The sequence below is a fragment of the Patiria miniata genome, unplaced genomic scaffold (genome assembly GCF_015706575.1).
Source record: "Patiria miniata isolate m_02_andy unplaced genomic scaffold, ASM1570657v1 HiC_scaffold_1, whole genome shotgun sequence".
Classification (NCBI taxonomy): Eukaryota; Metazoa; Echinodermata; class Asteroidea; order Valvatida; family Asterinidae; genus Patiria; species Patiria miniata.
Window position 1 is genome coordinate 10,801,171 of NW_024037047.1, and position 13,374 is coordinate 10,814,544.

Genomic DNA, 13,374 nt, shown 5'->3' on the forward strand with positions numbered 1-13,374 from the left:
AATTGTCAATGTCCCCCTTATTTTTATGCCTTGTGTCACTGATGCAGCATTGATGTTGCATTTCATCAGTGTGATATATCTTTAGAACTACACATCTAATCATTCTGCAACTGTCCACTGCACATGTTTATCCTATCAGCCTATAAACTAAACATGCATGAAATATGCCGAAATAGCCCCGTTTTGTCACCTACAAACACACGTTTAGTTTTATTTCTGGTCTTGTCTAGCCTCGAGTCGTGATTGAGAGGCATTGATGAGGCCCGAGACAAAGACTGAGACTTTTGAGGTTCAGAGCCCTAGAGAAACTGAGTACAAGACCAGTAAAACTAGGTTTCCAGACCTCAATCAATGAATGACAAGGGGGGACATTTTCTATTTTCATTTACTATGTGAATATATTAAGAATATGTTACCTCCATGAAAAGCACATCTCCTTTAGTGTCAGTCCCAGCATGAACCACAAATGAATGTTTCCGCATACGTTTACTGCCTGATGGCTTCAGATCAATGTCATTGCCATGCTAAATAACATGGGAGCATGAATCAGAGCAATATGTTACTGAGTTAGATATGCCTAGACATTTAGTTCAATAACAATGGCTACATTGACGATGTCTGGAGCAAACTTGACGACGTTAATTCTAATACACAAATACTCACAATCTCACCTTTCACAGACACCATCCTCTGTCACGTATTTCATGCAAGTTGCTCAACTCATCTTTTTTTTCTTTTAACAACTTTTCAATTTGTCTACTCTCCCCATCCTGGATGTTTTCAATCCTCTGAAAAGACACTTATATTTTGGATTGCTTTGCTCAAATAATGCCCAAAAGATATAGACTTATTAAAGACTTATTGTCAGGATGCAAATAATCAACACTTGGCACAATGCAAACAATTAAAATGACCTGATATTTCAGCCTTTAAACATGTTAAATAGCAAGACCTTCTTCAGAGGCAAATGACAGAGGAACAAGGAACAAATATGTAGGGGGCACATAAGCATGCAGGGTCGCAAGGAGAAACACAAAAAAAGGACTGGAGGACAGACCACTTTTTTTATTTGTAAAATTCAGGTTAATCCCATTCAATTCATTTTTAATTTGTACAGTAAATTCCTTCCCCCCCCAAAAAAAAGGTGTGGGCCGATTCTAATAGCAAATACTTACCCATAGAGTATTGCTACATATGCATTACATGTATTCCCCAGAGGGCACTGGCCAATGCGGCCCGCCCACAATACTTCCTCTTTTCTTGAGCATGTAGGCGTGTAATTGAGCGCGTACTTGGGTACGGCTTGAGTAACTTGCAGCCTGTGTGAATGGCTAGTGCCCTCTAGGGAATAATGCATATGTAGCAATACTCACTAATACTTTACGGGTAAGTACAGCTCAGTAGAAGTTCTCATTCAAAAGTGAATAATCTTTGTCCTGCCCCCCAAAAATTGTTTTGGGGGGGTGAAACTCGTAAATGGTAAGGGCAGAGAAAATGTCAACAATACTGGACATTTGTCAAACATCAAGTGTTCTTTTGGAAATTACAATACATTCTTATAAGAAAAGAAGTGGTTCTTCTTACCAGATTGTTGATTTGATCCAGTAGGTCATTCACCTCTTGGCTATAGACTAAACCGATGTGAGACCGTCCCAATAAACGACGAACTTTACGTTTTACTTCTGGCTTGGGTAATTTCATCATAATCATGAACGCTATGGCATTGGACAACATATCTATCAATGAAAATAGAAGAAAAATAAGTAAAATAATACCTACATGTGCACTGGCAAAAGCTTCAATATTATTTATCAATTCAAATGTCAATTATTTAGTCAGTGTTTCTTTGTGAATGTTACGGTTTCCCTTTCTTTTTGAATGCCAGGCAGCGAGCATCATAAAACATTCTGGCCAAATGCACTAGTTATTAAATTTTACCTGAAGCTCACTTTTTTTTTATAAACATGTATGTGTATTCGCTTGATATGTCAGAAAGTCTGCTTGATACATTATTAAAGAATGTACCTTGGATAGTCGATAGCTTCTTATTGGTCGAGACTCGATCACGTGGGGGTGCATTAACATGTCATATAAAGACCGGCTTCAATAACAAGCGAATAAATGGCCCCAGAACCAGCATTGATCCAGCATCATGTAAGCAAATGATTACATGAAGCTCAGTTTTCTTTCGTATATAAACACGTTTGCGTATTCGCTTGATATGTCAGACAGTCTGCTTGATACATTATTAAAGAATGTAAACAACAGTTGAGTTTGTTTGGCTTCCTTGAACTTCTTTGCATTCATTCCTAATGAAAATGTATGAATTGAGCACAGAAACTGTTGGAGACAATGTTCAATGTAATTGATTAAACTGTTTGCTACTAACCCGCAAGGAGTTTGTCTTCATCTTCTTCAAGTCTCTTCTTTTCACTTGGAGTAAGGGAGTCATATCTGAAACAAACAGACCAATTGGCAACCTCTTATACAATCTGTACTAGGGGTTATTTAATTATCCTTTACAAATCATTTTTTTAGGAAAGTAATAGGCTAGTTGTGTTACTGATAGTATTCCAAGATGCAGTACAAGTGTTACAACTACATTTAGAATTTGTATGTGTGCCATCCGTATCAATCAACAGTTAAAACAAAGAGATTCTCGGAGTCACTTTTTGACCAAGCAATAAGCATGTTATTTTTTGTTTTAGCAGGTTGATACCCTGCAACATTAGCACGACACTTTGAATTTATTTGTCACTAGTTGTTGTTGTTATTGCCATTGTTGTGATGATTACAGACATGTATTATTACGAGAATGTGTACTATTGCAATAATCACACTCTATAGCTGCATTTGGAGTATTCGGGTGAGGTAATAAGTAATATCAAATTTGTTTGCCACAGACTCTTTAGACAAAAGATACCTTTATTGTAATGACCACTTAGGAGCTGAACTGGATTGAAATGACTAAATTACATTTTCAGTTGATGAATAAATACCTACAGCAGTACTTTCACAGTGATGGAAAAGTGTAGTGAGATAATATGATGTACCTGTGAATCATTTCAGCAGGTCCTTGATCCATGCCAACTGCATCCCTCTCAGCTGCTACAGAATCCAGAAAGGAATCCTCCCAAAATTGAACCTGGTCCCATAAGGGCGACCTATCCTTGGCTGCTTAACAAGAAATCAAACATTGGAAAACATGTCACTATATTGAATATGATCTCTGCTGCTTATCTGATGGATTTGAATTTGCTTGATTCTGTCAAGGTCCTCAAACTGAGGCCACTTTTTGTCACATTGAACAGAAAATGGTATGTTTATTTCAGTTGCCAGCAATGTTCATAGTCACCACCATGTGTATACAGTCATGGAAGTATGCAATAAATACAATTGTTATATCGTGCGCTTAGACTCTGTAATTTCATTATTATTATCATTATTTATTCGGCCAACAAATGAACAAAAGTACAATGTCAAAGCAATAAATAACAGCGTTGCTGTTGAAACCCCTCAGCCAGAGTCAAGTTATCATCTGAAAACCATTAACCTTTAACTCAACATGGTGACCTTGATCTTTGGCCTTTGACCCCAGAACCAGTCCCAACATGCCTGTACCAATGGGAAGCCCCCTACCGAAGTTAGACACCAAAATTTCATTTCTAACTCAAGTTATCATTTGGAACCATTGACATTAAACTCACCACAGTGACCTTGACCTTTGAACCCCAAAACCAATCCCAACTTGCCTGTACCCAAGGGCAACCCCCTACCTAAGTCAGACACCAAAATTTCATTTCTTACTCAAGTTATCATCCGAAAAACCATTTACATTTAACTCACCACGGTGACCTTGACCTTTGACCTTTTGACCCTAAAACCAATCCCAACTTGCCTACTCCCAAGGGCAACCCCCTACCGAAGTTAGACACCAAAAACTCATTTCTTACTCAAGTTACCATCCGGAAACCATTTACATTGAACTCACCACGGTGACCTTGACCTTTTGATCCCAAAACCAATCCAAACTTGCCTGTACCCAAGGGCAACCCCCTACCTAAGTCAGACACCAAAATTTCATTTCTTACTCAAGTTATCATCCGAAAAACCATTTACCTTTAACTCACCATGGTGACCTTGACCTTTGACCTTTTGACCCCAAAACCAATCCCAACTTGCCTACTCCCAAGGGCAACCCTCTACCAAAGTTAGACACCAAAATCTCATTTCTAACTCAAGTTATCATCCGGAAACCATTTACCTTAAACTCACCACGGTGACCTTAACCTTTGACCTTTTGACCTCAAAACCAATCCCAACTTGCCTACTCCCAAGGGCAAACCCCTACCGAAGTTACAACCCCAAACAACATTTCTAACTCAAGTTATCATCCGGAAACTGAGCTGCCCGGACGGACGTCCGTACGGACGGACGGACAGACGCCCTAGGCGATGACAATACCCCTCGAGCCTCTCGGCTGAGGGATAATACACCCCAACACCCCAACAAACATCCCAACAAACAAACCAAAACAACCCAACAAACAAACACCCCCAAAAACATACAAATGAAATGCTGTTGAAAAACAAACACACAAGCGGAACTAGAGATTTACACATAAATATACATATCAGGTGAGCACTATAGAAAAGTTATCCGAGATCTTGGAAGTGATCAGACAGACTTCTGTTGAATGAACTTAAATAATCAATAATCAAGTGGTTAAGAACGTGGTCTTGCATTGATTGGTCAAGGTTGATCACGTGCCTGGACAACAAAAATGCATGTCACACACTCAGGGTGAAATTCGCACTGTGTTCATTGCCACGTTGCAGATTGGAACCAGCAAGCTGACCCCCAGCAAGCTCAATAATCAAGTGGTTAAGAATGTGGTCTTGCATGGGCTGGAGGCCCTCTGGGTATAGCCTTGTGAAGTCTGTCAGCCAGTATGAGTATACAGCGTTTATAATTAATGTCTGTGAAGGGCAAAACCTTGATGAAGGGCAAAACCTTGATGAAGGGCAAAATATCTAAGATTGGGAAATGTTATTGGTTGAGGACATTCATTTACAACAATCTGATTGACTTTTGAATGTGTCATCCCTGCAACTTTGCACTATCCAGCTAGAACAGACCCTGGAATAAGGCAGGTAATGTATCCTAGACACGCAAACTAATGACCCTAAGTTTGTACTTAAAAGAAGAAATAAAGGTACATACATAGGGGTGTCAAAATGAAATGGTCTCTGTACATGCACTTGGATTCGTAATAGAAAATTGCGTATATGTTTATAGTGTAGTTATGATAAATGACAAAAATTTGATTTGATTAGTACTAAAAACATCTCTTAACATTTCTGTATAAATCATCTGAATTTGTTTCTTGCACATACCAATCAATGCCTCAAACACATAGTGTCGTAGCAGCAACTCTGAAGCATCTGTGTCTGTTGCAATCATGTTGCCACCATGATATCGGAAGCCAGCACTTACACAGCTTTTGGAACTCCAAGTGGTTGGAGAACGGTGTCTTCCACTAAATGAAGATAGCTGGAAGAACATCACATTGAAATATCAGTACAGTACAATGTAAATGTTTACTAATACATGTAATAAAATGATGTATTTCTCAAACAATTATTCATACCAGTACATTTATTTCCACATTGCTGAAAATACAAGACACAAAATGGTTCCATGAATAAATAACATTAAAGGAAATGTACAACATGTGCTTTTGATGCAGTTTTTGAGAAATAAATGGATATGGAGGATTTGTATGTTACAGCAAATATTGTTGAACTGACTTGTATCTTCCCTTTAAATGAGAAACTCAATAAACAGCATAAATATTTTTTATAAAGAGTATGAAATAAAGGAGGAACAAAGCATATAAATACTAAATTAATCAACAAGTAATGTAAATAATTAAAACAAATATTAGGCTTGTCAACAAATACTTAAAATGAAAGCAAGATCTGTATTCAACTGAATGCCAAATAGATGCAATGATTTGAAAGAAAGTAACATTTGTAATAAGATTGGTACTGAACTAAATGTTCCCATTCAAAGTTCCTCTTCTCAACGGACATGACATACCAGTAGAATATATTAGTGTAAGAAATTTTGAGCCAAGGATACCATTGTATCCCATCTTAAAAACAAGGATGGCTTTTCTGTAGTCATGGTGACAAGGAAATAAATGTCCTACTTTGTCAAGCTAATAAGCCAGTTTGGTATCTCAATGAAGTTTCATGGTCAAATGTCATTCGGAATAAAATCGCTTATTTTTATTTTCGCGCTGTTACACAAACACCCATTCTGCTTGTAATTAAAACGCGAGTATTGTGTGCCCGTCTCCCCACACATTCATTCCCTTTTGACTAGACTCCTAACATTGTGCGCAATGCACAGTTAAACATACCGAACTGTTATAAGATGAAATTTTGCGTCGGGGTGATATAAATCAATTTAGGTTTTTGCCCTTCACCGACGTTTAAATACTGTATACTCAGTGTGTTACCTCCCGAGTGAAAGTTGGGAAAAAATCACTCGGGAAAAATCACAGATTCGAACCAGCCAACCGATCCCGTTAGCTCAGTGGTCGAGTGGTAAGACATCTGCACTAGAAAGCAGGAGGTCGTGGGTTCGAGTCCCACCCGAGTGATTTTTCCCAACTTTCACTCGGGAGGTAATACACACCGAGTACACAGTGTTTAAACGTCGGTGAAGGGCAAAACCTAATTTGATTCATACCGAACTGGCTTATTGTCATATCCCTACTTACATGTAGGCCAAACAAAAAAATACTGCAAATTCCCCAGTAATGCCTGACACCAATTTGGAAAATGTTTCAAGGTAGGTCAGTTGTCGGGAAGGAGCTCGATACTGAAGTTGAAAAACATCATCAAATGCGAGTTAGGCAGACTTTAAAGGCTATACTGCAGATAAGGTCTGTTATAGCCTATCATCTAAGTACAAGAGCAAATGGATCTGTTTTGCTGTAAAAAGGAATGCTGCCACAACAAAGACCCAAAGGAAATGTGAAAATCCAAAAAGTCTGCAGTGAAACCCAGTAGGTACACGGAACTCCAACTTCTGATGATCCACGTATGGGTACCGTACAAGGACATTAGCATCCCAATGATGGATGCAAGCAGCGAACCGACCTGTCTTCAGAGAATGGAGGGAGGTATATAGACAGCATTTCCATCTGAAGTCCTATGCTGAATGTAAAACTTTGATAATGGGCCGCCATATGTCAGACTTATACCGACTGAGAAAAAAGGTGAAGTAAACCCAAACCAATCCAGTTGGAAGTATCCTGATCTACTGGTAGTTCATTCCCTAAGGAATGATAGCCTTCTCTAAAGCAACAAACAAGTGTAAGTTGAAGCAGAAGCTCGTGGTCAGGGAGAACCGAGGTAAATAAGAATTCCAGTCTATAATGCTTCAAAGAAGTGTCTGATGAACCCCTTATGTATGAAGTTACATAAAACCACATCTGATCAGACTCTGTAGGACAAATACTTGTTCTAAAGACTCGAAGCATGTCAAAATTCTGCTGTTTGCCGAGGATGAAGATCGGTCTACATAACTCCTGGCTGAAGAAATTAATCTCAGTCAGTGGAATCATGGTGGTTGGAGACAGACGTAGAAGATGTGCATGCATGCTAAGAACAGATGAGGATTAACTTATCCCAAAGTATGGAATCCTGCACCATACAGTCTTGCCAATTAACCTGACATTATGCAGGTGTAATAGGGGCAAATTTCCCTTAGTTGTTTTTGTAGGAGTAGTTTCCCATGCATTATTGTTTTTGCTAGTATGACCCACCCTGGTGAAGTTCCCCTGTGCTTCACATGGTACCTAGATTGACCCCTGTACATTTAAGAGTGCTCATCCCTCAGATTATGTAACACTTAGGAATGTCCCCATCCTTGTGTGTGGAGCATGTCATTTAGCAGACAGGCAGTGAAGAGGAACAGTCAAAACGTTTCTATCCCCAGCCCTACATGCATGCCTTGATTGACTCGTCTGCTTTTTCTTTTGGTGAGTTTTGTTTTCATTATTTGGGTATATTTGGTTACAAATTCAGTGATATAGATATTTTGTAGTAATTCTTTCTATTAATTAGTTTCTTAAGTTGTTTTCCACTCTGTGACTTTGATATTTTTAGGACTGACTTTGCCTAAACATGAGTGTTTCCATTTCTAAGCATTTCATTTGTTTGCGTATTAGTGTATAGTTACCGGCAAACGTGCATCAAGATCTTGCAGATTTATCCCCCATAAACTATACAAACAACGCAAACGGGCAAGCCAGCAGGAACACACCCAGGACCCCTCCGTAGTGATAAATCTCTCAGCCACGCCCTTGACACCGGATGAGACAGCCCTTCTATCTCGTGGGCTCTCATTCTGCCCTACACCCCACCCACCAAAACCACTGGAAACACAAGCCTCCATCAATGAATGCGGAAGACGCCTCCGCCTGAGGGAATTCTTCCACGACGAAGACTCAACAGAACCAGTTAACTCATGCCAAGAACTCAAGTTTAGGAAAAAGTGTACATGGACACCCCCAACCAACAGGGTCCCCGCCATTGAGGTTTTCATTGACTGCATCAGACCAGACACTTTGAGTAAACCTGTCCGTAATACCTATGATAACCTCCCCAATAACTAACACAAGGCCCTCAGAGAAATCCGTCAAAGAACTGACATTGTAATCAAGCAAGCTGATAAGGGTTCGGCTGTAGTAGTAATGGACAAAACTTGGTATATAAATGAGGCTAATTGACAACTTGACGACCGCAACTTCTATAAAAAGCTCCCATCCAACCTCACTCCCAAACACATCAAAATAGTCTCTGATGCTATTAAAGTTGCTTATGATAAGGAAGACATCAACAAAAAAGATAAGGGATTTCTCAACGCCATCCAACTGCCGTACTGCACAATTCTATCTGCTCCCTCAAATTCATAAGGAAGGAAACCCAGGTTGCCCTATCATATCTGGCAACAACACCCCCATGGAAAACATATAAAGTTTGTTGACCATCACCTTAAACCCCTGGTTCGCAAATTGCCCTCTTACATTCAGGACACAAGCGATTTTCTACGGAAAATAGACATCATAAATCAAACTGGGCCCCTCCCACCTCACACACTCATCGCCTCTCTAGATGTCATATCTCTCTACGCCAACATACCACACGATGATCGCACATCTAAAGAACCCTCCACAGAAACACTCAAGAACTTCATCAAAGTCATACTCACATTAAACAATTTTGAGTTCAATAACAATCATTATCTTCAGACTCAAGGTATGGCCATGGGCACTGCCATGGCCCCCAATTATGCCAATTAGTTCATGGGTCAGCTTAAGGCCAAACTCCTCACTTATTCTCCACACAAACCCATTTGTTGGTGGAGATACATCAACAACATTTTCTTGCTTTGGTCAGGGAGTCGCTCCACCTTCGATGAGTTCCTTGAATACTGTAACTCCGCCCACCTAACCATCAAATTCACACACGAGCTTTCCAACTCACACTGGATTTTCCACACCAAGCCTACAGACACCCACCAGTATTTGTTATTCAATTCGTGCCACCCCCACCACACCAAAAAGAGTCTCCCTTTCAGCCTAGCCCAACGACTCTGACGCAATTGCTCTAATGATGAGGATTTCAAACAGCGTTTGGAAACTCTTCGTCTCCAACTTCGGAAACGCAACTACCCCTCCACTCTAATTAATCAAGCATTCGCCAGAGCACGCACAGTCAACCTTTCCAACGCTCTAAATCCCCGCCACACAAAGGATGCCAGTACCCGCATACCTCTATGTCTGCCATACAACCCCAATCTCCCCAATATTTCCAACATTCTTCTCCACAACTTCAACATACTTCAATCCACACCCAGACTGAAGTCTTGGTTTCCACATCCACCCATGATTGAGGGCGCTGTTCAAGCTGCTGCCTGCACACGTTAAATACTCCGAGATTTTCTGACTTTTTTGCCGAATTCTTGCCCTCAGACTCCGTGTTATTAATCACTGACGTTGAACTATGATTCTGTAAGTACCATACATCGATGATGCATGCCGAGAAATATGCTATTTCGTCTGAATACGGCAAAATACTGCTTTTTGCTGTCTCCCTGCTGGTGATAGTGCAATCTGCATATGTACATGTACATGTCTATGTACATGTAACGTTACATTGTTTGGCAGCCATTACTTACGTCGGCCTACCTGCACACACAGAACTACATGTACATGTAAATGCTTTTACCGGATCTCATCAAGCATTTAGTGCTGGAAACAATTCACCTCACTATCGTTTGTGTAGTTCTGATACTTCTTTGCTCACAACTGCAATAATGGAGAGGAATCTCCAGTATTCATCACAAGCTCTTTTGAGTATTCGCCATGACTGCTCTGAAATAAAACTACCATTGACTGTGCATAACAGGATCCGTGCAAATGGTCTTCACAAACGGCGGAGAGGACGGCGTGCTGGAACCCATATGAGGCGTAAGATTCAAGTACTGTGTAACTGCTATTTTTCTCATCAGAACTACCGGACTTGTGATAAAGCTCCTAGATCACAAGTTCTTGTCAAGTTGCAGCAGAGCATTTCGATTCGTCATCAATTACCGACTTTCTACTTATGCAACTCCAGATCCCTGAACAATAAACTGGATGAACTACATGCTATTATTTTGGATAACAATGTGGATGTTGCCGCCATCACAGAAACATGGTTTAAACCAGACTTACCTCCAGAGCTTGTTTCAATCTCTGGCTACACAATGTTTGCCAAGTCCCGGACTGGAAAACAAGGAGGAGGCATCGCACTATATGTCAATCAGCTGTATGCCTCTGAACAATTAAATATCAGCACGCCGAAGGGTCTTGAGGTATTATGGATAAAAATTCGCCCACATTCTCTTCCAAGATCTGTGTCCCATCTGGTAATCGCATTGGTGTATTACCCTCCAAACAGCCCTACTGCAAATCTACTACCCGACCATCTACATGACACACTCGACAATGTTCTTAGCAACCACCCACATGCAGGCATTGCAGTCATGGGAGACTTTAATCAACTTGATTTAAAGCCATTGCTCACCGACCCCAAGTTGAAGCAGATTGTTCAAGAACCAACTAGGGGAAACAGAACCCTGGACAAAATCATCACAAATCTATCAACTCACTACAAGCAACCCAAAATGTGTTCCCCGCTTGGAAGAAGTGACCATAATGCAATCTTATTGTCGCCCACTCAACAGCGCAAAAGTGAAAATACTACTAGAACACAAATCACAAGGCCACTACGTGATTCAGACATCCGCCAATTTGGGATGTGGATCTGCAATTATGACTGGTCACCTGTCTTAGAGGCTACTGAGCCTAACCAGCAATGCGAGGCCTTCTATGAAGTGTTGAACTGGGCTCTGGACTGCTTCCTTCCAACTCGCACCACCAAATTGCACTCACAGGACAGACCATGGATAACCCCTGCAATCAAATCATTGATTAGGAAGCGACAAAATGCCTTCCATCATAAACAAGACAGAACATGGAAACAACTTAGAAACAAAGTCATCCGAGAAATACGCCTTGCTAAAAGAAAACACTACATCACCAGGATACAGACTCATAAGGCATCTAACCCAGCTGGATGGTACAGAGGAATAAAAGCCATTACCCATGGTCATCAGGTGGGACCAACAATTAGTGTGCCAGACAAAGACATAACGAGCCCAGCCCAGGTAGCTAATTACATCAACAAGCTACTGGTGGCTGTCACTGATGATCTCCAGCCTGTTGACACTGCTCAACTACCAGCATATCTGCCATCACAGGTACCTCCTCCCAACGTTCAACCCTGGGAGGTGTTCCACGAACTGAAACGTGTTAAAGTTGGCAAATCAGGTGGACCGGATAATGTACCTGCTCGCATTATCAGGGAGTTCGCTTGTGAACTGAGCACGCCATTGGCCCACATATTCAATACATCTCTTAACTGTGGAGTGGTTCCTGACCTGTGGAAACGAGCCACTATTGTTCCAATTCCCAAAACATCACCAGCTGTGGCCGACAAGTTAAGGCCGATTGCTCTTACAGACCATTTTGCCAAAGTTCTTGAAGGGTTTGTTGCCAAATGGACCTTTGAGGATTTGGCACCTAACATAGATCAACACCAGTTTGGAAATCGCAAGGGATTTTGCACCACACACTATCTTGTTGACTTGCTACATCTTTGTTTCAACATGCAGAGAAACCTAAAACATCATCCACGCTTATCTTAACTGACTTCAGCAAGGCCTTCGATCACATTGACCACAACATCGCTATCACGAAACTACTTGCCTTAGGAGTTGAACCCACACTAGTCCAGTGGATTTGTAACTTTCTCAGTAACCGACAGCAGTGTGTGCGTTATCGAAGAATCAACTCTGATTGGACCAATGTGCATGCTGGTGTCCCGCAGGGAACACGCCTTGGACCAATCGTGTTTCTAGCAGTAGTCAATGATGCGCTCCAAAACAATCATGACTCCACACATTACTGGAAATATGTAGATGACCTGAGTATAGTTGAGAATCGGTCCTCACATGCACCATCAAGAATGCAAGAATCCCTTGAGTCCCTTGTTCTGTGGTCTGAAACAAACAACATGAAGCTCAATCCTGCGAAATGTTCATCAATGGAAATTAACTTCATGAGAGACCCCCCAATCCCACCAATCTTCACCATATATGGTCAACAGCTCCCGCAGTCGGATACAGTGAAACTCCTGGGTGTACACATACAGAAGAATCTCAAGTGGGATACAAATGTCGACTCAATATTACAACGAGCAAATGGACGGTTACACATGATCCGAGTTCTCAAAGGCCATGGTTTACCGGTAGAGGACCTTCTTACAATCTACAAGGGGTTTCTACGGCCGCTTCTAGAGTATGCTGTACCACTCTGGAACGGCGGAATAACCAAACAGCATGTACATCTTCTTGAACGTGTTCAGAAACGCTCACTCAAACTTATATTAGGTTCTGATTACACTCATTATCAACATGCCCTAGATACTCTTAGCATACCGACCTTGAGTAGCAGACGAACTGAGTTGTGTCTTAAATTTGCCACAGATCTGAAAGCAAATTCCAAGTTGAATAATATCATCCCCACTCGCCCCACAAATGGCAGATTTCTACGTAATTCCAGTATTCCTCAGTTGCAATATAGAACAAATAGATTCAAGAACAGTGCAGTACCCTACCTCATTGACTTAATTAATTCTAATTAATTCCAGTGTTTTTTTAATTTTATGATTGCTAGATTTGAAGTTCACC

General features: G+C 40.9%; 1 protein-coding gene across 2 annotated transcripts in view; it reads right to left on the reverse strand.

Moving 5' to 3' along the window:
* The window catches only part of LOC119723028 (MAP kinase-activating death domain protein-like), a 56,297-nt gene that overhangs the window by 16,359 nt on the left and 26,564 nt on the right, over window positions 1-13,374 (reverse strand). The window contains exons 4-8 of one of the 2 annotated variants that reach the window (XM_038193510.1): window positions 5,397-5,553; window positions 3,054-3,177; window positions 2,390-2,454; window positions 1,585-1,736; window positions 417-524 (exon numbers count right to left, since the gene is read on the reverse strand). In XM_038193510.1, coding sequence (XP_038049438.1) covers window positions 417-524; window positions 1,585-1,736; window positions 2,390-2,454; window positions 3,054-3,177; window positions 5,397-5,553 — 606 coding nt within the window. The remainder of the gene's footprint in view (window positions 1-416; window positions 525-1,584; window positions 1,737-2,389; window positions 2,455-3,053; window positions 3,178-5,396; window positions 5,554-13,374) is intronic. The other variant, XM_038193518.1, reaches the window with a different exon arrangement.